This window comes from Pteropus medius, unplaced genomic scaffold (assembly GCF_902729225.1).
Source record: "Pteropus medius unplaced genomic scaffold, Ma_sr-lr_union100, whole genome shotgun sequence".
In the NCBI taxonomy this organism is placed as follows: domain Eukaryota; kingdom Metazoa; phylum Chordata; class Mammalia; order Chiroptera; family Pteropodidae; genus Pteropus; species Pteropus medius.
The window spans coordinates 1,520,338-1,545,433 of record NW_024347791.1 but is presented as its reverse complement, the minus strand read 5'-3'; the positions used below and the strand labels follow the sequence as shown (position 1 = coordinate 1,545,433).

The following is a 25,096-nucleotide window of genomic DNA, read 5'->3' as shown; positions in this document are numbered from 1 at the left end:
TGTGCTTATATGTCATAGACCAAAACTGTGTCACAGGTCAGGTGAATATTTTTCACAGGGCACATTGCTGTCCTGCCACCAAATGGGATTGTGATAGAAAGAAAGAGGTGATAATTAGTGATATGCAGGTGACTATAATGATGAGTACGCAATATAATATTATAATATGGTGTGATATAATAATATAATATTATATAATATAATGTAATGTAAATGTCACCTATAAAAAATTAAAAGTCATGTCATAGATCTTTCCCCATGTTAACATATAATATCCACAATGTCTAGTTTAAGTGACACGCAATAGTCTATTTGTGGATGTCCCAACCTCGTCCCTCAGGGCCAGGTGCCCAGAAAGGAGGCATCGCATTTCTGGGCACCAGTGCCTGGCCCTGAGGGAGAGAGGGACCAGGATGCGGGAATTCAGGTGAGCCCAGCAGGAGCGGCAGCCGGTGATGATGCTGCCAGTAGGAGTCAGCGCTGGAGCCAGGAGGTGATGAACACAGCAAGGGGACAGCAGAAAACCCCGGGGGGGGACATTAAATGAGCCTGGTGATTTCAGCACATTAGAGCCTTCCTGAGGTGGCGTTCTGAACACCGGGTCAGGTCAGGAGAGAAAATAAAAAGAACAACCTAGAAACTTCTCTACCTCTTTAGGACAGGACACCCTCTTTGGATCCATCTGTGTGACATCTGTGCTAAATAAATATCCGGTGGATGATTGATTCAATAAGGTAGCAAGCAGCCAGCAGGAGGTTAAATGGATTGCTAATGGCTGTAAGTCAGCTCAGATCGCAGCATCTTAGAGTTGGAAGAGACTCGCTGTCTAGAGGAACTCTGCTGCTGATGCGTGAGTTCTCTCCACAAGTTCCCTCATCTCCATTTGCATGCCTCTCATGACAGGATGCTCACTGCCTCACGGGACAGCCTGTCTTACTACCCAGCGGCTCAAAGCGTAGACAGGGCTTCCTGAGGTTTAGACAAGGTCTGTTGCCTTGCAAATCCCCTCGTTGTTCTGGATTTTGTGCCTACAGAATCACACAAAATAACCAGTTCCTCTCCTGCCTTTAATTATGGAAAGGTTTAACATCCTCCATATGTTGACGCTTTGCTTTCTTTTTCACTTGTGAATGATTTTCTTTGTTTTTTGTTTTTGCGTGTGTGTGTGTGTGTGTGTGTTTATTTACTCCACAAAGACGTATTAAGCACCTTCTTCATGCCTAGGACTGTGTTAGGTACTGGGTCATGCCGGTGAATGAGGTAACCATGATTCCAGCTCCTAATAACCACATGGAAAATGTAGGTGATGTTGATGATGATGACGATGATGACCAGATGATGAGTGCAATGAAATTTACATGACATACAATTAACCATTTTAGTGTGTGAATCGGTGGCATTTACTGTATTCATAGTCTTGTGCGACCACCACCTCTCTCTAGTTGCAAACTTTTTCATCACTCTGGAAGAACACTCCACACCCCTTACACAATCGCCCCCCATTCCCCGTTTCCATCCATCCCCTGGCAGCCTCTAATCTGCTTTCTATCTCCATGGATTTACCTATTCTGGATATTTTATGTAAAAGGAATCATACGATACGTGACCTTTTGTCTCTGGCTTCTTTCACTCAGCATCATGTTTTCGAGGTCCATCCATGTTGTATCCTGTGTCCGTATTTCATTCCTTTTTATGGATGAATAATATTTCATTGATTATCCATTCACCTACTGTTGGACATTTGGGTTGTTTTCCATTTTTGACTGTCACGAATAATGCTGCTATAAGACATTTGTATGCCAGTTTCTGTGTGGAGATATGTTTTCATTTTTCTTGGATATGTACCTAGGAGTGGGTTTCTGGGGCATAGGGAAATTCTATGCTTAACTTTTTGAGGAACGGCCAAACTGCTTTCCAAAGTGACTGCATCATTTTATGCTCTCACCAGTAAGACATGAGTGTACCAATTTCTCCACATCCCCACCAATAATTCTTTTCATTTTTTTTAGATTATAGCCATCCTGGTGGGTATAAAGTGGCATCATATTATGGCTTTGATTTTTCACTTTCTTAATGACCAACAATCTTGAGCATCTTTTCATGTACATGTTGGGCATTTATATATCTTCTTTGGAGAAATGTCTATTCAAATCCTTTGCCTATTTTTAAATTGGGTTGTGTGATGGTTAATTTTATGTGTCAACTTGACTAGGCCCAGATATTTGGCCAAACATTATTCTTGGTGTTTCTGGGAGGGTGTTCTTGGATGTATAACATTTATATCGGTAGACTGAGAAAAACAGATTGCCCTTTCTAATGTGGGTGGGCCTCATCCAATCAGTTGAAGGCCTGAATAGAACAAAGAAGCTGCCTTCCTTGAGTAGGAGAGAATTCTGCTGCCTTCTAAGTGGGACATTGGTTTTTTTCCTGACTCCAGACTTGAGCTTGAACTACACCATTAGCTCTCTTGAGCCTCCAGCTTGCTGGTTATGAAAGGCTTTGTTGGCTGTTAAGGAGTTGGAGCCTTCTGAGAAAGAGAGGAAGTACAAAACTTCCTCTCAGTGAATGGAGCTGCAAGAAGGCTCAGGGATGCTTCCAGGCACCTTACAGAGGATGTGTGGGACGCAGGAGGAGTGTAGGGTCTGGCTCAGGGTCCAGGCTCCTTGAAGTTTGAATCCTGTCTCTGTCACCCATCAGGGGAAGAATGGGGTCAAGCAAATGAATTCTGGAGTCTCTAACGAGATACCTAACACTTCTTTTTCTTGCCTGCAAGAAAGGGATGATGAGGATGTCCTGGCTTGAGCGCCGCTACACACAGGCAGCCTGCCCTTGGCCCTTGGGAGCCCAAGATCTGACCCGCATAAAGATGAGGACACTTCTACCAATTTCCTGAGAAGGCACAGGGAAAGCAGAAACGGAGGGAAGTGAGGTGAGGGCCCTCTGTGACATAGTTTGGGGTCCAGGCTGGCTGTCCAGGCCCCTCTCTGGCTGGTCCGATGGGAGAGGACATGAAGGAGGCAGAGAGCTCCAGTCTTCTCTCCCAAGCACTGAACCTTCCCTTGTACAGGGCTTCCTGATTCCTAGGTAAATCTGAATATCAGAGTCATCCAGTTTGACTCTTCTGGCCTAACCGTCGCTGCTGAGTGGCAGCGGGGCGCTGGGGGGTGGGGCATCTTTATCGTCCGAGGCAGAGACAGAAGGAGGCTGAGCTCTTTGAGAGGAGTTCTTGCAGTCACTGTGATGGTCCCATGAGGCGATGCTTTCAGTGTGCCGAGCTTGTGTCAGGCATGCATAGGTGCTCAGAAAGGGTTCGCCGATGGATGAACAGTGTTTTCATTTTCTATTTTAATTTGCCATGTGGTTTGGGCAAGTTGCTTAACCTCTCTGAACCTTAGTTTTTTTGGCCTGTAAAATAGATTGTTCTCTTCCTTGGAGGGTATGGTGTGGATTAAGACGTAGTATATGCTGGCACATAGTAGGTGCTCTAGGGAGGAAGAGAAAGATTGGGAAGGCAGCTCTGCCGGCCCCAAACCTGGAGCCTGGCACTGTCGTATCTTGCAAGCCTATGGCTGACAGGAGAGAGTCCCCATCCATCCTCCCCCACCTCTGCTCTTTCGTTCTCACTGTCCTCACTCTCTCTTACCCCACTTATCTGCATCCTCTCCTTGCTCCAGGACATCCAATCCATCATTCAGCCCTCTGTCCGTATGCAGGCTGATCCCACTCTTATCAAAAGCCACGCAGGGGCTGATTTGCTGACTCCTCCTTCCGGCCCCAGCTCCCTCCTCCCCTTTCCCTGCCTCCCCCAGACAGAAGGGGGGACTGAGATAATGAATGAGGCTCCTCTGAGCATAACAATGCAGAAAAGGAGTGTGTTCAGCTGAAGAGCCAACCCAGAGGAGGAAGGCAGAGAGTTGTGATGAGATGTTGGGGCGATGGCTGGCCGGCAGGCTGGTGGACGCGGGAACCCAGTGATGCTGGGTGTGCAGATGGGGATATTGGGCAGCAAGAGTTTCCCCCTATGTCCCCCACCCCCACCCCCGCTGAGTTAGAAGGTCTCTGTGGGGGAGGCACGGGCAGGGTGGGAAAGTGGCGTCCAGTCCTTGTTCTGCTCTGCACTTCTGTGTGGCCTCGAGTGAGTCACCGGCCACATCAGGCCTCTGTGGCCACATTTGCATCATGACACCCTTTTGTGTGCCAGGCCCTGGGGTCCAGCAGGAAACCCCACAGAGGTGCCCTTAGGCATCTTACGATCTCTGGGAGACATGGCTGCAAATTAGGTTGTCATACTTCTCTCTCCTCCACTTAACCTGTGATAAGTACTTCCGTGGAAAGTTCGGGGGCTCTAACCCCGGCAGGGGCCATCTGACAGAAAGAGGAAGGGGGTGGGGATGCAGGGAGAGCGGAGTGGTCCAGGCTGAGGGAACGGCTTGGAGGGGAGGCTAGGTGGGAGATGGAGGCTGGGCCATCACTGTGGGCAAGGAAGGCTGTGCTTACAGTTTTATGCTATAAAATGATTTATAGAATATTTTATTATAAATGTATTATAAAATAATAAGTAAAATAGAACTATTTTATTCTATCACGGGGCAGTCACTGGACCATTTAAAGCAGGAGGATGACGTGACCTGGTCTGTTTAGGAGATGGCCCTGGGCTCTGGGGTGGGGAGTGGATTGGGAAGGTGAGGGCAGCTCAGGGATTGGCTTGGAGGCCACACGGGTTCCTGGGGCCAGGGAAGCTGCCACCCGCATCTCAGAGCCTGATTGAAGACAGGTCACCTCCACAGAGGTCCCTGGTGAAGGTCCCAGTCTACAAAGATGCTGAAATTGAGTGACAGACTGACTGGAGATCGTGCCTCATTTGAAGAGCTGCCTGATGGGAGGCTCCTCTCGAATGAGACCGAGGCTCTGGCTCTGTGAGGTCATACCCCAGACCAGCTCGTGATCGGGCCCAGATCCGGATGGCGGTGGAGAGGGCACGAGAAACGGGCAAATCCAAAAGTAGGAGGCAAGAGAAGCGGGGCTTGGCCATCGACAGTTGGTGTCAGCGTCATTGTTATTATATGCCCTCTGTCTACACCGCTGTCCCCCGCCATGGACACAAGGTGCCCTCCACCTTGTCCTGACCTTGTCTTGCTCAGGTTCCAGATAAGTCTTCTCCAAATCCAGGGCCCTGGAGCCAATATCCTGTGTCCCCCGACAGCCTTGCTTTCAAACCCTCTGGGCTGCTGCACCGCACGCTGCCCTGAGTCTGAACTGCAGTGTGTGGGCTGTCATTTGGGGGTGGGGCCAGAGGCACTGAGGCCACTGCAGGCCAGCAGGCAGCAGCAGCTGTCACTGTTGTCCTGACCTGCCTGTCCTTCTCGCAGGCCCTGAACTCATTTCCGAGGGAGACGCTCTGGCCGGTCAGCCCCAGCCCATCCTCCTGCCTTTTGCACAGCCCGACACCGGGTGGCCCAGGTCCACCCTGTCCTCCGTGTCCAAGTCAGGCACCCTTAGACTCCCATAATAAAACCTGGGTCAACCCTGGTCCTGACCATTGTCACAAGCATGTGCGCATGTGTGTACGTGTGTGTCCTCACGCCCGCCCGCTCACTCGTACTAGCCGTCTGGTGCAGACCATCCCGCAGCTCCCATGGCCTCGTGTCTGGCTGAGTCCACAGCAGGGCAGTTCTTCAGGGCCTGCTGCCGCTTTGGCACAATTCCCAGTTCTGGTCCCCAGTCCCCTCCCAGGCCTGGGCTGCTGGCTCTGCCTGGTTGCCATCCAGGAAGGCGGCCAGCCCATCTCTGCTCCTGAGCCTGAATCCTGATGGGAGTGCCTAAGTTTCCCCATCTGTACAGCAGAGATAATAATGGTCCCCACTTCACAGGGTTGTGGCACGGATGAAATCAGGGAAAGGACTCAGCGCAGAGTAGGTGCTCAATACACATTAGCTACTGGTAATGAAATGACATTTGGGGCCTTCTGACGGCGTGAATGGGAAAGAGAAGCTCTCTCTCTCTTTGACTGGCATTGCTGAATGCGCCCCTGGAGCTGCTAGAGGAATTTCGCCATCCTGGGGGAGAGCCAGCCGGACCCCAAATGCAGAGCAAAGGAAAGCGGTGCTCAGAGACAGGGAGAGGAGGACTGAATCCTGATGATGGCCCTTGAGTTCCTTGATCCAGCAGTTCCTGAAGACCCACCCCTGGACTATTCAGGCACATAACCGATCAAGTCTGTTTTTTTCTTCCTTTTTTGCTTAAGTCCTTTTGAGTTGGATTTCTGTCATTTGTAACAAAAAAAGAGTCTTAATGGGTATCTGTCCACCCATCCATTCATCCATCCGTCTGTCCATCCGTCTGTCCGTCCGTCCATCCATCCACAGGTCCGAGCTGTGTGGGCTTTAGGCACATCACTTCCTCTCTAGGACTTAGTTTCTACATCTGTAAACTGGGAATTCATCACCTATGTTATGAGGTGGTTTCCAGGCTCACTGGGCAGCTCATGTGGAGCACTAAGCTCAGTACCAAATGCAGAGGAGGGGCTCAGTCGGTCTCTCTCCCACCCTCTAAGTCCGGCCCCATCCCTGTGCAGGTGTGTCTGGAAAGCCAAGGCCAGATCCCCACCCCGCTCCACACCCCCTTCCCTGCTCTGAGCAGCAGAATCCGGTTGGTACAGCCTTTATTGTTTCTCCAGCATTTTCCAGAGGAATGGTGTAATTCAAGGGCTGAAGTGGGTGGGGAGAGTAAAAAATAACATAAACAAACGGAACAGAAACGCAGGAGGGCAGGAAGAGGGGCTGAGATTGGCGGTTTGGGGCAGAAAGGTGGGAGACCTGGGGCAGTCAGAGCCTCTTAGCTTTCAGCCACCAGAGTGGAGAATTCTGCAAAAGAAAAACGACACAGAGGTGAGTCAGAGGGGGACAGCGCAGAAGCGACTGGCCGCGGCCCGCCTGCCGGGCGCCCGCACGGGGCATTTTTTCTTGTTTCTCACACCTGCTGAGGAGACCGGGGTGAGTGTGGGAATGAATGAATGAATGAACGAACAAATGAAGTGGGATGGGAAATGGCGAGCCTGGGAAATCTGTCTCACGATGGCGTGCCACCCGCGAGGAGTGTCTGGGGCTCCCTTGAGGTTCACCCAGCCCTCCCCACTCTTTGGATGAAGCGCACATGTCATTCCTTAGTTTTTACCACGGTGCCACGGCTATGCAACATGTTAGCATTAGGGGGTGCGGAGTGAGGGGCACACGGAGCTCTGTGCTATCGTTTACTCTTCGGTAAAGCCAGAATTATTTCTGGATAAACAAGTGACGAAAGAAAAACCAACCAGACCAACGTGTGTTATGGTCATAGCAATGACCTGGTGTTGACTCATCTGAGTGGAGGGACCAGGGCTCCGCCCCTTTCAGGTGTCTGACCTGGGAAATGGACACTGCCCTCTCCTGTTTCCAGGCTGACCCCGGGGACAGGAAAAGCAGGTGACTGGATGTGGGGGCCTGGGTACCACTCAGGGTAGGAGAGCGGGAGGGTCCTCCAGCTGCTCCCGAGAACCCCAGGGTCACGGGCGAGGCGGTAGCAGGGAGTGGCAGAGACAGAACCCGAACACCAAACGCTGTAAAAGTCGCTCCCACGGGCTGAGTTTCAGAGCGTTCGCTTTCTCAGCCGTGAGCTCCTACGATCCCACAGCACCTCGTAAGGCAGGCAGTTCTTTCAAGATGTCTTTTATCATTAGTACTTTGATTAACATTGTTCATTTTCAGAGAATTTAAAAATTCTTATTTATTGAATGCCTATATGGGAAGTGTTTTGCACATATTATCTCATTCAGTTCTCACCACTACCCCACGGAAGCGATGCTTTTTTCTGCGTTTTACAGGTAGGAAAACTGAGGCCCAAGGGTGCAGTAGCTCAAGCAAGATCAGGGAGCAGATGCGATCCAAGCCACGCTCGTAGGCTCCCTTCCTCACCCGGGAGGTTCCCGACCTACTTTGACCTAGGTGTAGAGTGACACATGAGCCAGCTCAAATATCGTCACCATGACTCTGTCATCTCAGCCGTTTTTAATTTACTTCTTGCTACTTAGCACTCTGGAATGATCTTATTTACGTACTTATTTTTATCGATCTCCCTCTACGAGGATGTAAACTCCAGGTGGGCAGGGAGTCTCGTCTGTCCTGTTGTCCACTCTCTTAGCAACAGGACAGGCCCAGTGGGGCAGGTGCTAATACGCACATGCTGAAGGATGGGCTGAAGGACAGAGAGAGGGGTGGACGGATGGCCCGCGAGTTCTTCTTAGGGTTCAACGAGTACTGACTCACCTCATATAACTCTCGTGACAGCCTCGGGAGGTAAGAAGTATGATTCCCGTTTTATAGATGGGGAAATGGGGGTCAGGGTTATGAGAAAATAAGAGACAGAGGCAGGACATGGCCTGTAATCTCAGGAACACCCCTACGTGAACGGGGAGAGGTCGTTCCCGATGGGGTCGGCATCCCAAATGGGGTGGAAGATTGAATGAACTCTCCCCAGATTCAACCTGCTATTTAATCTGGAAAACTGGTCAGAGCCAGTTTACCCTGTCCTTGGGCACCGAGTTGCTCTGTCATGGGGTAAAGGAGACGTGAGTCTGTCCGCCAACGCTGGCTCGTGGCAAGAGTGTCAAGAGGAGAAGCTGTTTCTTGACCTACACTGACCTCTCTGACCCTCATCCTAGAAATGACGGGCTCTTGGCTGCCCATCAGCAAAGAGTCCATTAACCACCTTCCCACGGGAGGGGGACCAAGGAATGCCGACCAAGGGACACTCCTGAGGTAGAAAGTCAGGCATTTTGGGGTCTGACTATGTGACCTATTTTGGACCTTTAGGGTTTTTAAAAGCCTCTGAAAACAGACCCCTCTCACCACCCCGTGATCCACTCTGAAGCAGCCAAAATGTCACAATGCCACATGCCCTGGCTTTTTGCAGAAAACACGGGATTCTAATTTTATCCTCTCGGAACCTAGAGAAGGGCACTTTGCAGACAAATTGAGGGCAGGGGTCACCTCTTCTGCTCCGGTGGTATCTCCCTCAAGGCAGAGCTCTTAGGAGCAAACCAATTAACGGACGGCCCTCCTATCAAAAAAAAGTCTCCTCTACAATGTCCACTTTCCCCCTTAGAGAAAAACAAGGACGTACAAAGACACTGTAAAGTCTAGGTCAGCTGATTTGGTGGAAGGATGCCGGGACGGGGAACAGGGCATCGGAGGACGGGGTTCTAGTCTTGGCTCTGCCATCACTCATGTCCCTGGACGAGACGCCTCACCCTCCCAGGTCTTGGTTTTCTTACCTGTGCAGTGTTGGCTCTGCCACAGTGTTTGCAGTAAGGGAGCTGGGAGTCGACTCCCAACACCCATTTCTTGCTTCTGTGACCTTGGACGAGCTACTTTACCTCGTCGTGCCTCAGTTTCCTCATCTGTAAAATGGAGCTCCCTGGGGCCTTCAGAGGAACCAGCACTAAAGCTCTTGTGGCATGCCTGATACAAGGCCAGCACTCAGCATTTGATAGCTATTGTCATCAAGATGCTTCTACAGCTCCAAGCCTGCGAAACGCCTGGCTACTACCGCCTGGCGAGGACTCCACCAACGGCACCATGATTTATGTTTCTCAAGATTGTTGTTGCTGTCCCCCACCATTTCCTGTCCCTGTCTGGTATCTGCATACAACCTTCTAGCAACCCTGGAGCTGAATCTTGTTCCATCACTTCCTGGCTGGGTGGCCTGAGGCCACTACTTTCCTCTCCGAGCCTCGGTTTTCTCATTTGTAAAGTGGGTACGATTCTGCCTACTTGGATGGCGATTCGGAAGACCGAAGAGAAAATAACAGAAAGGGCCTGGCACACAGTAGGTGGTCTATACATGTCAGTTCCTCTTCCCTTGGATGTCAGCACAACTGACACAGGTTGGAGCTCTGAAGTAACAACAGTAGCCACACAAATCCTGAAACTAAGACAAGGAAGATGTAAACAGACGGCACAGGGGAGCCTGAAGAGCAAGCAGCTGACCTGGTAGAAGCTTCTGACACTATCTATCCCATCTGAGTGAAGGTCCCACCTCCAGCATAGCCATCTGTGGAAACTCTGCCCCTGGGTTTTGGCAGCGGTAACATGGGGATAATGAGAGTATCTCGTTTTAGAGTTAGGGTGGGGGCTACGTGAGATGATGGATGAGAGAAATGCCTTGTACGGTGATGCCTGGCATACACAGGGCACGCGGTGAAATCAACCTTATTGCTGCGGTGTGAGGGAGAGCGTGCCTTGGAGGGATCCAGAGTCCTTCCTCCTATCAGAATGCAATTGTAGCCCTACCTTTCTTTGCGGTGGAAGCCTCACCCAAGGCCCCTGGGGCCAGCTTGCTGGCTTCTTCATCATCCAATCAGAAAGAGACCAGCGTTAGGGGCGGGGCTGGGAAGCAGCCGACACGGGGGCAGAGGATGGGAGGACTCAGTTCCTTCCTTTCCCTTAGGAAACTGAAATGAGCCTAATTAGGTCTGTCCCAGTGCTGGGTGCTGTGGGGATTGGACAAATTTAGAAGCCATTGACAGGTGAGGCCAGCACACCCTGATGGCCCGAGGTGAAACCGAGATGGACATTGAGTCAGCGCCTGGAAGGCTGTTTCCTTCCCTCTGTCGAGATGACCAGGAGGGCACCAACTCCTGGTTTATCACCTCGCCTCTAAATAGCTCCCGGGCTGGGTGTCTTATAAACTACTATTGCACACAGAGATCACTTTTCGAATCCAGAGAACGGGGAGGTGGGGTCACCTGGGGTCAGGCCAGGCGCCCGAGGAGCCTGCGTAAACAGCCCTGGGGGGCCAGGCTGTCCTAGGCGCTGCCCCCTGTGTCACCTCATCTCACCTTCACCAGCTCTCTTCTCTCCCCTCTACTTACAGGGAAACTCAGACTGAGGGGCACGCGGCCAGGAGGATTCGGACTCAGGTGCGGCCCCGGCCAGGTGCATCCGTTCTGAGGCGGGAGTCAAACTTGGGTTCTGACTCAAGCTGTAACCCACAGAGGCAGGAGAGGGATCCACGGAGGGCAAGTCTTCCCTCCACCCTCACCACTGCTCCCGCTGATAGGAGGCGGTCGCATAAGGAGGGCCACTTTCTCTCCCTCTGCTAGATCTTACCTAGTGCAGGTAAGGCTGGGGTTGGGGCGGTCCACGTGGGAGTTAAAGCGAGCATCTTGCTAAGCTCAGAAACCATTTAGAACTCAAATGTCTCCGCCCAGCCTGGTGGAGGGAGCGGCGGAGTCAGGAGACCCGATTCCATTCGACTGAAGATTTGCTCTGTGACTCTGGCACTTAATGCCCACTGGGTCTCAGTTTCCACGTCTGTCAGTAGGGATCACAGACTGTCCTCCCGACTTTATCGGGCTGGTCGAGAATGCAATGAGATGGGACAAAACCCTACACCGTAGTACTCTGCCAGCAGGGCCGTGGATTGGCCCTGATGAGCACATCCGGCCTGGCTTAGAGATCCCATGTCATAGTGGCCAGAGGGCTGGAATTACAGGGAGGCTGGCGAGACTCCATCCATCCTTCTCACTTCCCTCCCATCTTAGACTCAATTTCATCTCCTCTGAGGACCGCTATTCCACTACTTCCAAAGGGTTTTAAGGTGGCTTACAAGAGAAAGCATTCACATAAAATAAAAGGAAAGGAATAATTTCCAGAATGCTGACTAATTCAAGCAACAAGCCTTCGAGGTGGGTATTTTTGGAGGTGTCGAGAGGGATGCCCAGAGAGAGAAAATGCCTGACTTCACGTGTTTCAGCCCCGGGGCTTCCTCCCTCATTCTCACCCCCCAAGTTAAAAAGGCTACTTACGGATAAAAGAGAACGGATTTTGCCAGAAAGAAGCAGAAAAGACAAACGCCTGGAGGCATATGTGAATGGAGCGGAGTTCAAGCCGTCATTACGACTAAATTTTATAGCAACAGAAGCGAAAAGCAAACCACAGGCTCTTGAGCTAGAACCGGCTCGAAGCATAGGAAATGGGATCGGGTTTCAGGGAAACTAACCAGGACTGTGTGTGTGCATGCATGTGTGCGTGCGTGTGCGCGCATACGGGGTGCGCATATCTATAGCATGGTGGGGAAGAGAGAGGTATTTGGAGTCAATGTCAAGGTCTGAAGCGGACCCCAGTGTTGAAGAGACGTGTGATCCTGGGCAAGTCGCCCACTTCCCTGAGCCTCGGTTCCCTTGCCTGTACAGTGAGGACACATCTCGTGGAGCTGTTGTGAGGACTGAATGAGCTAAGAGGGAAGGCCTGTGTGCTGTCCCCTGGGGCACGAGGAGTGCCACGCGATGGTAACCGCTCTTCCTGTCCGCCTGCACGTCCCAGGTGGGCAGCTCTGCGTGTGGAGAGCCCGGGCTGGGCACACGTGCCTGTGAGAGAGTCAGGGTGGCAGAAGGTCCTGGCTGGACCTCTGAGCCCCGGTCCTGGCTCTGCTGCTGAATGACGCCGGGCATGCTACTTAACGTCTCAAGGCCTCGGTTTCCTCCTTTGTGAAATGGGAAAAGTGATGGCACCTGCTTTCGAGGATTATTGTAAGGCAGCGGCTCTCAAAGTGTGGTCCCCGGATTACAAGCAGCACCTGGAACTTGGTAGGAATGCGAATGCTTGGGCCCCACCCCAGACCTACGGAATCAGAAACTCTGGGGATGGAGCACAGCCATCTGTGTCGTGAAAAGCCTTCTGGGTGATTCTCACTTCGGACCCCCCATTTCGAAGGACAAGTACTTGAGAAGGAAGCTGTCACTTAGCCTTGCCTGCTATTTGGGCATCTTCCAGCTTTGCCCAGCTTCTCCTTTTCTGCCTTAAAAACCCCCTTTACCAGCTCTGCGCCTGGGTGGCCTTCAAGAATCAATCGACCACATCTATAAAAGTCTCAGCTTCCTGGAAGGAGTTGCCCCAGAGATGGGGATGCAAAAGGTTATTATTAGAACTTTGTCTTTCTGTCCCCTCCCTTCAATCTGGGGTCCTAAAGAACCTGGTCAATGTCACTCACTTTCAGAAGGGCAGACAGAGCTGGAGACAGAGGCAGTCAGTTCCTGCTTCTAGGATCCCTCAGCACCTGCTACCCCCAAGCCCCAGTCCACATGGGTCTCCAGCCTCAGCCAGCAGACCTCTCTCTACACACCGTACTTCCTCATCACTGTATCCCAGAGCTGGACACATATTCATTCGTTCATTCATTCATTTATTCGTTCATTCAACAAACTTTTCTTGTGCCCCTACTATGTGCTAGGCTCGGTTCTAGGTGCCGGAGTCAGAACTGAACAAAACAAAGTTTCTGCTCTTGTGGAGCTGACATGCCAGTGGGGGAGATAGAAACAAGCAATAAGTCAATAATAAGTCATCTTATGGTAGAAGCTCTCTAAGCTTTGAATGAATGAATAAAGCAGACAGCACAGGCATGTGCTCTGGATCTACACAGACCTGAACTCCGATCTTGACCTTGTCTCTTCCTAGGCATGGAAGTTTAGGCAAACCATTAGCCTCCTTGAGCCTCCCCAGCCTCATCTATAAGATGGGGATAGTGACAGTATCCACCTTAAAGAGAGCCAGGCATTTTCAACGAGTGAAATGCTAAGCTCAGGGCCCGGCACACGTTAAGTGCACCATGAAGCTAGATATTAGTGTTGTTGTTATTCAAGGTCACATGGCTGAGCCTAAGAACCGAGCTGGGCCTCGTCTAGAGGGTTATTCACTGCGGTATCCACGGAGTCCCTGAGCTGGAAGGGACCCCAGTGACTGACTCCTGGCTTTAAAGAGCGGGCATGTGAAGGTCAGAGGGGTTCTGCACTTGTTCAGGTCCAAAAGCATGAAGCGTGGGGCCCCGGTGCCTCGGGGGGATTTGCTATTGCCCTCCCTCGCCCCGTTTTGTTCGGCCCTGACCCCCCCGACCTTCACCAGGTTGGCCGGAGCCTGCACTGCGCTGGCAGACAGACCCAGGTTTGAATCCACTGTCACTGGAGCTGCTCTTTCTGCATCTACATCTGAGTGTTCTGGCATCTCGAGGTCAAATGAGGTGACACTCATACAGACCCCAGCACTGGGTTGGGGACACATTACACATCCTGGTAATACTTCTTTCTCACCTCCCAGCCTGGGCAAATGGATCATCTGCCCCTTTCCAAACCTGTCCTAGACTCCCCGGCCTTAGCGCCTCTGCTGATCCCAATGCCTTGTCTGGACTTCCCTCCCCCGAGCCCTCCCAGCCTGTGGCATTCCTGCCTGCAGCCTCCAGACCTTCACTAGTGCCCGCCGTCTCTCTCTCTCACAGAGCTCGTCTGTACCTCCCGGTCTCTGCCTGGTATTACCGTTCATTTGTGTATATACACACAGAGCTGGAAGCAACATGCAGTTCGAATGGAAGCAGTATCTTGGTGCCATTAGTTGAGCACTTACGATGTGCTGGGCACTGCACCTGGCACTCCCATACATCGCAGCTCCTCACAAAATCCCAGTGAGATATGTATTATTGTGCCCAATTTACAGGTGAAGAAACTGGGGCTCAGGGACCCTGAGCTGGTGCTCAGAGCCACCCAGCCAGGACATGGTATCTCTGGGAGTGGGGCCTGATTCAACTTTACCTCCTTCATTGCCCAGCCCAGGGTTGCTGCTCAGTAAATGTCTGTTGGAAGAGTTTAGTAGGCTCTTTAAGACCCGAGTTCAGCAGGGAAAGAGGGAAGGAGGGAAGGAGGAAGCAGAGAAACAGGCCAGTATCTGGCCTGGTTTTTCTCGATCATTTAGGTTGTTGGTGAGCAGCCAGCCACAAAGACCCTGCCTTGGGCTTCTGAGCTGTGGCATATTGGCTGCAAGTTAAAATGAGAGGCTGGCCTGGAAGCCCGAGATGGAGTCACGGCTGGAATCTGGGCTTGGGTGGAAGTATCTGATAAGTGGCTTGATGATGATGGGGGTGTGGGGGAGACGTGCCACTCACTGGAGTCCCTAAGATCGGCCACCAATTTGTCTCCAGCACTGTCCGTTCTGGCTCTTTTAAAACCACCTCCCTCCGTCCCAGCCACAAAAAGGGCAGCTGACATCACAGGCCAGGCTACTCACTGCATCTGACCTTGCTAGAGATTCTCCATTCTTGTTTCTGGCATAAAACTTTCATAAATGACAGCCACATTCAGAATCCTTATACTTTTCCCAAAGCAATTTTCTGTCTCTAGACAATTTTCACAGTGAGCCCAAGCAAGGTCCTAGGATTAAACTGTTCACCCCATTTGTCTGCCGTGGGAACCTAAGTGCGGTCAAGGTCACAGCTGGTGAAGGGCAAGAGGAAGCAGAGCATGGGGAGGCGCTGGACTTTACATTCAGGCAACAGATGTTTATTAAGTGCCAGCTCTGGGTCAGCTATGGGCTGGATATTAGGTATAAAGGATAAATACTATCAATAAACAGGTATGTAGCACTTAGTCTGTGCCAGGCATTGTTCTAAACACTTCATACATTAACACAACTAATCCTCACAACAATCCTATGAGATACGAACTATCATTATTCTTAGTTCGGAGACGAGAAAACTGGGGCCCAGAGTAGTTACTTGAATTTACTTGAAAGTCACAGAGCTAGAAAGTGGCAGGGCTGGGATTTGACCCCAAACGACTTGAACCTAGAGGGCCAAGCACCTACACGGTCTTCTCTGAGACCAGCAGAAAGGACGATCGCAGGATCAGGTGCCACATAGCATGTTGGAAAGAGTTCCTCAGACCTGGTTTGAAATCCCTATTCCATCACTCGTGTCCTAGCTCTTCGAATAGGCCGAAGCACCTTCGACCTCAGTTTGCCCACCTGCAAAATGGAGACAGCTCCCAAGGATGCTGGGACGCTGAGAAAGAATGACGCTGGGATGTGCTCCGGGAATGTGGGTCAGAGCTGAATGGAGAAGGACAAGGCTGGACCCCCAGCCCCTCACTTGTTCAGAAAGCAAAGCCTGGAGAGCGAGATATTTATTCCCTTTCCTGATTCTCGGCCGGGCCCTGGCTGGCTGTTTTTCCTGGCTCTCCTACCGTGCTGGAATCGTCTATTTGGGTGAAGCCGAAACAGGTTTTGAGACTTGAAGTTACAGGACACGCGGGCAAGATGTTGGGGAGGATAGGAGATAAGGAATTTCCATCCCTGGAATCTGAGAACCTGTGAGCCGGCGGGCTCCTGGCGGATCCGTTGGCCTCATCTCCTCAGGTTACAGAGGGGAGACTGAGGCCCGGACAAGGACAGAGGCTGTCCAAGGTCACACAGCCAGTGTGCGCAGAGCTGGGATCAGAACCCAGACAAAAGCTCGGGCAAAGTTCAGGGAAAATTCCAAATTCTCCTGGATTCCCTACACGGTAGGGAGGAAAAAAGAATCTGTTCTTTTTGGGTTATTCAAATTTAGAAAAAAAAATGCACCAGTTTTTCTTTGGCTTATACGACGGAGCTCTCAGACCTAACGGACTGCCTTTCTTCTTCTGATCTTGGGGGTGCAGAGCCCCTCCTCCCCCTTTCACATGACAGACACAGCTCTGAGCCTTTAGCATCCAGACATCCCGAGACCTACGATGTGCTCAAGCCCCAGGTCATGGCTACTCACCATCGACCCCGATCTTGCCGTCCCCATCCTTGTCTCCAGCAGCCAGCAGCGTCTTAGTTTCTTTAGCGGACAGGTCTCTGGCATCTGCAGAGAAGCCCTTCAGGATGGACCTGGGAAGAAAAGCCAGGGAGGGAGTTAGGTCAAGGTCACCTTGCAGGAACACCGTAGGGATGGTGGGTTGGCATCTGTGCAGGGGAAGTGGGCAGCTGGGACAGGCGGCAAGCAGCGGGCATGCGTGCAGCTGTGCTGGGACAGGCAGCCCCGGCTGTGGCTGTGTTTTCGTCGGTGGGTGTGCAGGAAGGACAGGCTGTCCTCAGCGAAAGTTTGACCTCACTTCAGGCAAGGCACCTGCATTGTGTATTTATTCAGCCGACACAACCGACACGAAAGTGTCTGCTCTGTGCTGAGGCCATGCTGGAAACTGGGGGCACAGAGATGATTCTAGAAAGCTGCCTGAAAAAATGAGAAGGGGTCAAGTACTCTGAGGCAGACCACACAGTACGGTGGACGCGATGTTGGAGAAGCAGAAAGGGGTGCTCAAAGGATACATCCACCCCACCTAGGGTGAGGGCAAGAGTCAGGGGACGCCTCCTGGAGAAGGTGATGGCTGGAGGACAGGTAGAAGTCAGCCTGTGTGTGTGTGTGGGGGGGGCGCACGCGTTGGGCATACATGGGTAGAAGGAGAAGGGTCTAGACAAAAGGCATCATTGTGGGGATCATTTGGGGTGAGACTGGATGGATGGGGAAGCCCCTACTTGAAAGACTCCTCTTCATAACCCCCTCCTTCTCATGCTGTCAAAATCTGAGGCAGTCCTGGCCAGGGAGTGACAAAAGGCACAGCTGGGAAAGGCAAAACTGCATCAGCGAAGGAACTTTGCTTTGCTTCCTGGCCCCCCAGAGCTGGTTCTGCAGCCCCGATTTGCCCAGAAACCGCTCTACTCTCACTGGGGCAGAGGGGCGGGGGTCTGCAGGACGGTGGAAGGTGCCTTTTAGACGAATGAAAATCTGAAATCCTCAACCTAGTGCTCTCTGTCTCGCTATGTTTAGGCAGAGAAAAACGACCTCTTCAATCGTATTAAATTATTAAGTAGCAGCATACCATTAGCAATATTAAGTGGCTATAATTTAACCTAGTTAGTTGCCCTTTAGGAAGCAACAGTGGTCAGGCCAGGTTATTTTCTGCGAAGAGAGCAGACAGAAGGGCAGAGCTGATGGAAACTCGAAAGCGAGCGTCCCCACCCCACGCCCTCTCCCCAAGCTGCGGGCCGGGCAGCCCCTGCAGGCCTGTGTACCCCAGCTCATCCTCCTCGATGAAGCCACTCTTGTCCTTATCCAGGATGTGGAACACCTTCTTCACCTCATCCGGGCTCTTCTTCTTCAGGCCGACCATTTGGAAGAACTTTTTGTGGTCGAAGGAGTCAGCAGCTGTGGGGGTGAGGGTGGGGGTGGAGGGGGGATTAAAATGAGGACAAAGAAGGGGCAGTAGAGAAGGGGGGAGAAAGGGGGCTGTCACAGCATCTGTTGATTGACTCCCCTGTGCCAATCCTGGGGGATGGAGGGGATGCTCCCCCATGGAGAGGCTGCAGGTTGAGAGGGTGCTTTGCCCAAGGTCACAGGGCTAGAGGTAGAAGAGGTGAGTTTACACCCAGATCTCCCCGGCTCCTAAGCCTGCCCCCACCCTTCGCTGTACCCTTCGCTGATAGTGGGAGTGGCCTTCAAAGGCAGAGGGGCTCCCTGATTTCCAGGAAGCCTTTTGGGAAGTGGCTGAGTGGGAGTGGGCAGGGAAATTGGAAGGGGTGTGAACACGATGTGCATATTTTGGGGTGGGGGGGCAGGGGAAAGGAGGGGCAGCGTTTTTCTTGGCCACAGATCGTGTTCCCAGAAAATTGACACAGAGAGGACAAATTTCTCTCAAGGTCACACAGTGAGAGGAAGATGGGGAGGACTCAGCAGTCCTGGCTTTGCTGCAGAAATCCATTCGGTGGGAATTGAGGGGCTGTTAAAGGCTCTCCAGGAATTTCCAGTTAAGTTTCTATTCAAAGAGAGCAAGGTGGGTTAAGAGGTGGGTGGGTTATTGCAGCACCCTGGGAGGGGGGCTTCCCCAGATTCTTCTTGCCCAGGGGAGGAGGTGCCAAGTGGAAAGGAAATGAGATCCCCTTCCCCAATTTTCTATGTCCTGATCTACTTTCTAAGAATACCTGGGAAAGGGTACAGTGTTAGATGGAGCCTCTGTGTGTGTGTGGAGGTCTCGTTGAGAGTCATCTCCTCCCCCCATCCCAAGCTGCAGGGAAGAAAGTTGCTCTGACCGCCTCTGACACTAGGGTGGGGGAACAGGACCTGGAGGGGACCCCCTGGTCTAATTGATTGATCCCTTCCGCCTGCTCGGTGACCTTCGGCAAGTTTCCGACCCTCTCCCAGTCTCAGTTTCCCCAGTCTGGGTGATAGGAGGAGGGGGAAGAGAGGCAGGCAGCAAAGTGCTCAAGTCCAGGGCAGCTCAGCGAGGTGCGCCAGCTCGCTTTCCTCCCGGGACAGCCTAAGGAGGCTGGAAGTTGCAAGCGCAGAGGATGCTCCCGCTGGGTTAGGCAGAGCAGAGCCCCAGCGGCGGGAAGGTCACCGGGCTCTGAGCCTTTGGATGGGGGTTCGACAGTGGTGGGGCCAGCCCCAGCCACCGCCGCCGGGCAAGAAAAGTCCTGTCCGGAACGGGGGTCGAGGAAAGGGGTCGGAGAGAAGGCGTGAGCGCCTGCAGCTCCTTCCTCCTGCCTTACACGGAAAGTGCCGAGCGCTCACAGGGACGGGAGAGTCCTGCCTTCGACCCCCGGTATTAGCCTTTGGTCCCGGACCCCAATCCTTGCAGTACGGCCACCCAGCCTTTGGCGCCAGCAAGTTTCGGTTGCTCGCGCAGGGCGTCCTGCCTCCTTACCCGCTCCAAGTCCCGCCCGGATGGAGTTTGAGTAATGCCGAGGACCCCCACCTTCCCGCCCCGCCGGCGCCCGACGGGATGCGCGGACAGAGGGGCGCTGGGGAGGACCGCCCGCCGTGTGTGCGCAGGGGCCGGGGTCATGGATGAGGGGAGAGGGCTGGGTGGGGGGGAGCGCGCTGCTCACCGGCAAAGGCCCCCACTGCCTTCTTGATGTCCTCAACGCTGAGCAAGTCTGTCATCGACATCCTGCAACTGTTTGAGCGGGCAGAGCAAGTGCGAAAAGATTAAAAAGTGCTTTTCTCATCATTTCTGCTCATATGACCGGCGCTGCAGTGCTGCGCGCCGGGCGCACGCGGGCCAGACTGGCGCAGAGCCAGGGGGCGCGGGGCCGGGCGCACCGCCAGAGTAGCTCTGGCCGGCTGCGCGTCCCGCAGCCGCCCCCTCCCCCGCCCCGTCCGGTCCCGTCCCGGTCGGGGGTCCTCGCCATCCTACGCAGGCTGCGGCCAGGGCGACCTCCGGCATCTACGGGGCGCCTGCGTCACCAGTCGGGTTTGGAGGGTTCGCAGGCCGTCAAGGGCACGCAGGAGGCGCTGGCCTGGGGCAGCGCAGGGTCTCGGGTCGGTGCATCTCGGAGGATGTCCCGGCGCTTAGGGGAGGATACGGACAGGCAGAGGCCAGACCTACACCCTCGTAGCACCCTTGGCCCTGCTCCCATTCTCTCTTCCCTCCTACCTCAGCCTCCGCTCTTGTCTGTCCTGAATGCAAATTTATGCCGCAAAATCTGAGCGCTGAGGTCTGGAAACCTGACCCACTGGACGCTGGGAGGGGGTGGCCCAGGTAGGCGGGCTCTCCTTGGGCTCTCTGCGGGTGCCCCATCCCACATCTGGCCGCGGATGCGCATAATGAAACCTGATTTTTTTTTTTTCCTAGTCTGACTTTTGAAAGAACCCTTCTCAGATCCTCATAACTACTTGCGTTCCTGGTCTCCTGAGCCGCAGGTTATCGTGCTGGTCCAGACTCCTGCCCCCCAAAACTTTGGGGGGCTGGTGGGGCCTGGAGAGGCTACTGAAATCTCTCTTGGAGAAAAGAAGGCCCAGGTTTGGGGAGAGGGTGGTACCTTTAGACCACACTTTCCAGACACCAGAAGCGGGTTCGATGGCCTGAACTTCATCTCTGGGAAACGTGACACTGAATCTTTCTGTAGCCAGAAACCAGTTGCGTTCTTTCCCACGGTCTCCCTAGGATTCGGGCCACAACCAGCTGCCTCTACAGTGTGTGGCGCACAGTCAGGAAGCCTGGGTTCTAGATCTGGGGCTGTAGTAAGTCCCTGTGTGACCTTGGCTTGTGAGTGTCCCCATTTCTGGGCTTCTGTCTCTTTCTGCTGTGTTGATGGTATTGGTGGTTCTTTGTGGTAGGATTTTGTGACTCCAACTTAAGGTGTGGGTGAGTGGGCAGGGGCTGAGACTAGTGGTCCTTGGTGGGGAGGGGCCTGTGGAGAACTGTCTAGCTGCCCAGTAGCTCAAGGTCCCTCACACTCACTGTCAACACTGTCCCTCAGCTCAGCCCTGGGTGGCTGCCCTTCCTGGAAATGTTAGGACGCTGCTGGCTCTGGCTGCCCCTTCCTTGTGAGTCCGCACCTACAGGCAATAGCCCACCAGCCGAGGCTGCAGCTTCTGACCCAGCCTCTCTTGATGTGAGGCCTTCTCTGGACCCCTCAGCTGTCTCTGCTGGCCCCGCGCCCCAGCCGGGCTGTTAACTTGGACATGCTGGGCCTCTGTGCTGTCATGTCGACCCCTGGGCTCAGTTCACTCCAGAGGCTTTAGTTGGAGAAACTCTACTGGTGGGGAAACTGAGGCCAGAGCGAGTCAGTGAATGGCCGAAGGCCACGCAGTGGCAGAGAGATGCCCACTCCCAGGGCTGCTAACTTGGAATTCGGTGAACCCTCTGTGGGACCCCTTCCCCACGCCCAGGACCCAGCCCTATCAAGCTCCACAGGGCTGAGCCACACACCTTCTCTTGGAGAGTCCCCGAGCCCTGGGCCCGGGGTGAAGGCTCAACAGAGGCTCATCATTCTCCCTCCTCCCTCCATCTCTTCTGCTGCAGAAACCTCCCATCACCTCGACACCCACCACCGCACCAGATGATGTCATTTGGTCAGCCCTCCATACCCCCTCTTCCTGGCTCCTGAGCCCACTCATGGGCCTCCTCTGATGGCTTCGTCAGAGTCCACAGATGTCTGGCTCCACCCCCTCCTTCTGCAGGAACCTGAGGCCCTGCCAGGGCGGTGTATCTGCCCCGGGCCACACCACGAGTTGGGAAGGAGACCCTAGGAATTCAGACTCTCAGGCCTGGACTCCACAGCTGCCTACCTTTTGGCAGCCCTTGTGTCACTGGGGAAAGGGGAGATGTGGCTGTCCCTTCCAGCTGGCCTCCTCCCCACTGCATCCCTCCATCCTCCTGCACCCTCAGTGGCTGCCACTCACCTCAGGTGGGAACCTGCAGAGAAAGGCTGGGCTGATGGGAAGTCCCGTCAGGAAGTGAGCCTGGTGGTGGGATGGCCGCATATATAGGCTTATGCTCCGGCTATTTTGGGAGGTGGCACTCCCCCCAGCCCTTGGCCCCCTCCCCTTCCGGTGTCAGGTACTCTCCACTGTGAGGCTGGGTGTCTGTATCACATTCAGCCTCCCTGGGCCCATCAGTCTAGGCCTATTAATAACCTTGGCCCCTGCCTCCCTCCAGCACCCAAAGTTGAGGCTCAGGCCAGGATCTCCTCTTCCACGAAGCCTTCCGTGACCACTTTAGAAGGCAGCAGTATTTCTTTCCTCCAAAATTCTGCAAGGAAAGGAAAAGCAAGCGCAAAGGAATCGAACAGGAATTGTCTCCCATACTCAGGACGGGTCTGGGTTCCTATACACACAGCATCTCACTACAGCCTTGCAGTGCAGGCCTGGTACCTCTCAAACGGATGCGGAAACTGCGCAAAGACTCGCCGTTACCTGATTTACTACTCAAAGCTGTGCGGCTGGTGTGAGAGAGGTTCCAGCTCTCTCATGAGATGATTGAGTGCCTGGCGGAAAGACATGATCTGCACGTTCTCTGACAAGTCCCTTCCTCTCTTTGCATCTCAGTCTCCCCGTCTGTAAAATGAGCTCAAACAGGAGCAAACTTGGCTCTGTCGATGGGTTTGGGCGACTATAAACCTCCTGAAATTATATGCAAAAAGCCACGTGCAGGTACACTTTTGTGAAGCAAAGGCCCATAGCTTTCATGGTGTGGTCTGTCTTGAATTGGAGATGACCATCCAAGGGGTGTGTTTTGAAAACCATGAATGAATGAATGAATGGATGGATGAATGAATGAATGAATGGATGAATGAACAAATGAAGGAAAGAACGAATTCGTCAAATATTTATTGTCTAGTATGAATACTGAAAGGTTTATTTTCTCATCACCAACCTTAAAAAGAATCTCCAGGGTGCTGACATGGTCAATGGTGATGTCCAGTTCTTCATGGTGACATGAGGAGGTCCAGGCTTCATGCAAAGGCTTTTGGGAAGAGAAGCTGCCCTAGACCATCAGCTCTAAGAGCGGAAAAGGCGGAGCGTGGACTGGATGTGGAAGCCAGTGCTGGAGCCTGGATGGAGTCTGGACTGGGGTGGCAGCAAGGAGCAGAGTAGGGATAGGGTAGCAGTTCTGAGGGAGACACTTTCTGACTTGAGAGCTGTGATGAACAAGAGGGACAAAACCAAGCTGACTCTAAGTTTTTAAGCTGGGGTCCTTTGGAGGATGCAGGTGCTGCTTTTGAAGATGGTGGGTCTGGGGAGGAGGTGAGGCCAAGCTGGGAAGATGACAGGTTGGAACTGAGAGTCCTAGGATGTGAAGGCCAGGAAAGCGTCCATCGCGATCAGCTACAGCCTGCTTGTGTTATGCAGAAACCAAGGCCAAGGTGACGGACCCAAATCGCACAGAGAGTAGGATGAGCCAGGACGTTGTGCTGGGTTTGGGGTGTCTGAAGGACATTCTAGTGGAGACACTCAGGGAGTCTGAACTCTGGAGAGAGCTCCGGGCCTGGACACGGAGCTTTGGTGGTCATCAGGGAGGTCAGGAAGCTGAAGTCACGGGCATGGCTGAGCTCAGAGAGGTGGACATGATGCGGTCTTGGGGACTAACCCTTGAGGAAGGTCCCTGGTGGGGGCCTGGGACAATAAATACATTGGTTTGTTGAGCAATGTGCCAGATACGGTGTCCTCTGCATTATGTTTTTGTCCTTATACCTCCTTACGAGGGAGGCACTGCCTTTTCCATTTCACTAATGAGGGAACGGGAGTCGGAGAGGTTAGGCAACTTGCTGCGGTCACAAAGGAGAGGCGAGGCTTAAACCCAGGCCTGTGTGACCCCAAAGCCCTTGCTCCTTTCTGCTGTACAATCTTGCTTCTTGACGAGACCAACAGAAGGTACACGCTCGGGGCAGTGCCCACCATGAGTGGATCCTCTGGAATCAGGGTGGCCTTCCTCTCTGTCCCTATATGTCTTCTTCATGTGCCTATAATTAAGCACATCTAGATGGGCCGACCCATATTGTAGGCACGCATTTATTGAGGATGTACTGTGTACTTAGTGCTGTATCACATTATTTCATTTTACCCTCGGTATAGCCCTCAGAGGTTTGAAGAAATAGAGTCTCGGAGAGGTTTAGTGACTTGCCCAAGGTCACACAGCTAGTGAGCAAACGAGAGAGCTGAGGTTTAAACTCAAGGCTTCCAGTTCTAAAGGATTTTTACCGCACACACTTGAAGTAGTGTGGGGCTGTCTTAACACCCGAGTATCTTGAAATCTTTTCCAGTTTCTTTTGCTCCGAATTCATGCCAATTCGAGCAGCCATCACTTTGTTAATTTGGTTTTACAGGGGCTGCAATGCCAGAGAAGAGGTTTATCAGGCCTGTAAGTGACAGAAAGCCTGACTCGAGCTGGATTGATTCTGTACCTGTGCGAGGTCAGGGATGTGAACTAGACTTATCATGGTGATTATTTCATAATATATGCAGATACCAAATCATTATGTTGTACACCTGAAACTTGTATCATACTGTATGACAGTTATACTTCAATAAAAACAATTCCATGCCCCCCGCCCCCCGAAAAAAAAGGGGGATTTATTGACTCCTATGACTGATAAGTCTCGGCAGGTTCGGGTACAGCTCGATCTGATCTCAAACACCGCTACGAGGATCAGTTTCTCTCTATTTCTCAGCAATACCTTGTTTTTCATTGGCCACTTTCACAGACTGGCTGTCCCCTGAGGGTGACAAGATGGCCCTCCTGTGCAGTGCTATAAACTTTCAGGTCTAAGTCGTGTGGAGAAAGGGAGTCCACTGCCCCCAAGATCTTAATGAAAAGCCCCAGAATTGAGTTTCATTGACCGTGATTACCTCGCATTGGTCAAACGCCATCAGGGAACCAGTCACTGTTAATGGCGTGAATTACACAAACCTCGCCACGAGGCACCTTCGAGTTGGGGAAGAGGGGGAGGAGGACCGTCCCCCCTTACCGAGAGGTAAGCCCGTGAATTATTTACTA

General features: G+C 52.7%; 2 protein-coding genes across 3 annotated transcripts in view; both read right to left on the bottom strand.

Moving 5' to 3' along the window:
* The window catches only part of IFT27 (intraflagellar transport 27), a 38,252-nt gene extending 32,615 nt beyond the window's left edge, over positions 1-5,637 (bottom strand). Inside the window, exons 1-2 of the mRNA XM_039878295.1 lie at positions 5,621-5,637; positions 5,464-5,515 (exon numbers count right to left, since the gene is read on the bottom strand). Coding sequence (XP_039734229.1) covers positions 5,464-5,515; positions 5,621-5,637 — 69 coding nt within the window. The remainder of the gene's footprint in view (positions 1-5,463; positions 5,516-5,620) is intronic.
* A 1,007-nt stretch (positions 5,638-6,644) lies between these two features.
* On the bottom strand, positions 6,645-20,334 carry PVALB (parvalbumin). 2 transcript variants are annotated; one of them, XM_039878275.1, is made up of 5 exons: positions 20,252-20,334; positions 19,704-19,771; positions 17,892-18,024; positions 16,600-16,709; positions 6,645-6,863 (listed from the first exon to the last, which is right to left on the bottom strand). In XM_039878275.1, exons 2-5 carry the CDS (start codon positions 19,762-19,764, stop codon positions 6,835-6,837), a joined length of 333 nt encoding a protein of 110 aa, XP_039734209.1. In that variant the 5' UTR covers positions 19,765-19,771; positions 20,252-20,334; the 3' UTR covers positions 6,645-6,834. The 2 variants fall into 2 exon arrangements, with proteins under 2 accessions (XP_039734209.1, XP_039734210.1); XM_039878276.1 differs by lacking the exon at positions 20,252-20,334 and having other exon boundaries at positions 19,704-19,887.
* Between the last annotated feature and the right edge of the window lie 4,762 nt (positions 20,335-25,096).

Bases quoted from the DNA above. Each gene is read 5' to 3' on its own strand.
- PVALB (XM_039878275.1), bottom strand. From the start codon at position 19,764: ATGTCGATGACAGACTTGCTCAGCGTTGAGGACATCAAGAAGGCAGTG. The intron at 18,025-19,703 runs GTGAGCAGCGCG...TCACCCCCACAG, and splicing joins GGCAGTGGGGGCCTTTGCCG to CTGCTGACTCCTTCGACCAC. The intron at 16,710-17,891 runs GTACACAGGCCT...TTTTCTTCCCAG, and splicing joins ATCGAGGAGGATGAGCTGGG to GTCCATCCTGAAGGGCTTCT.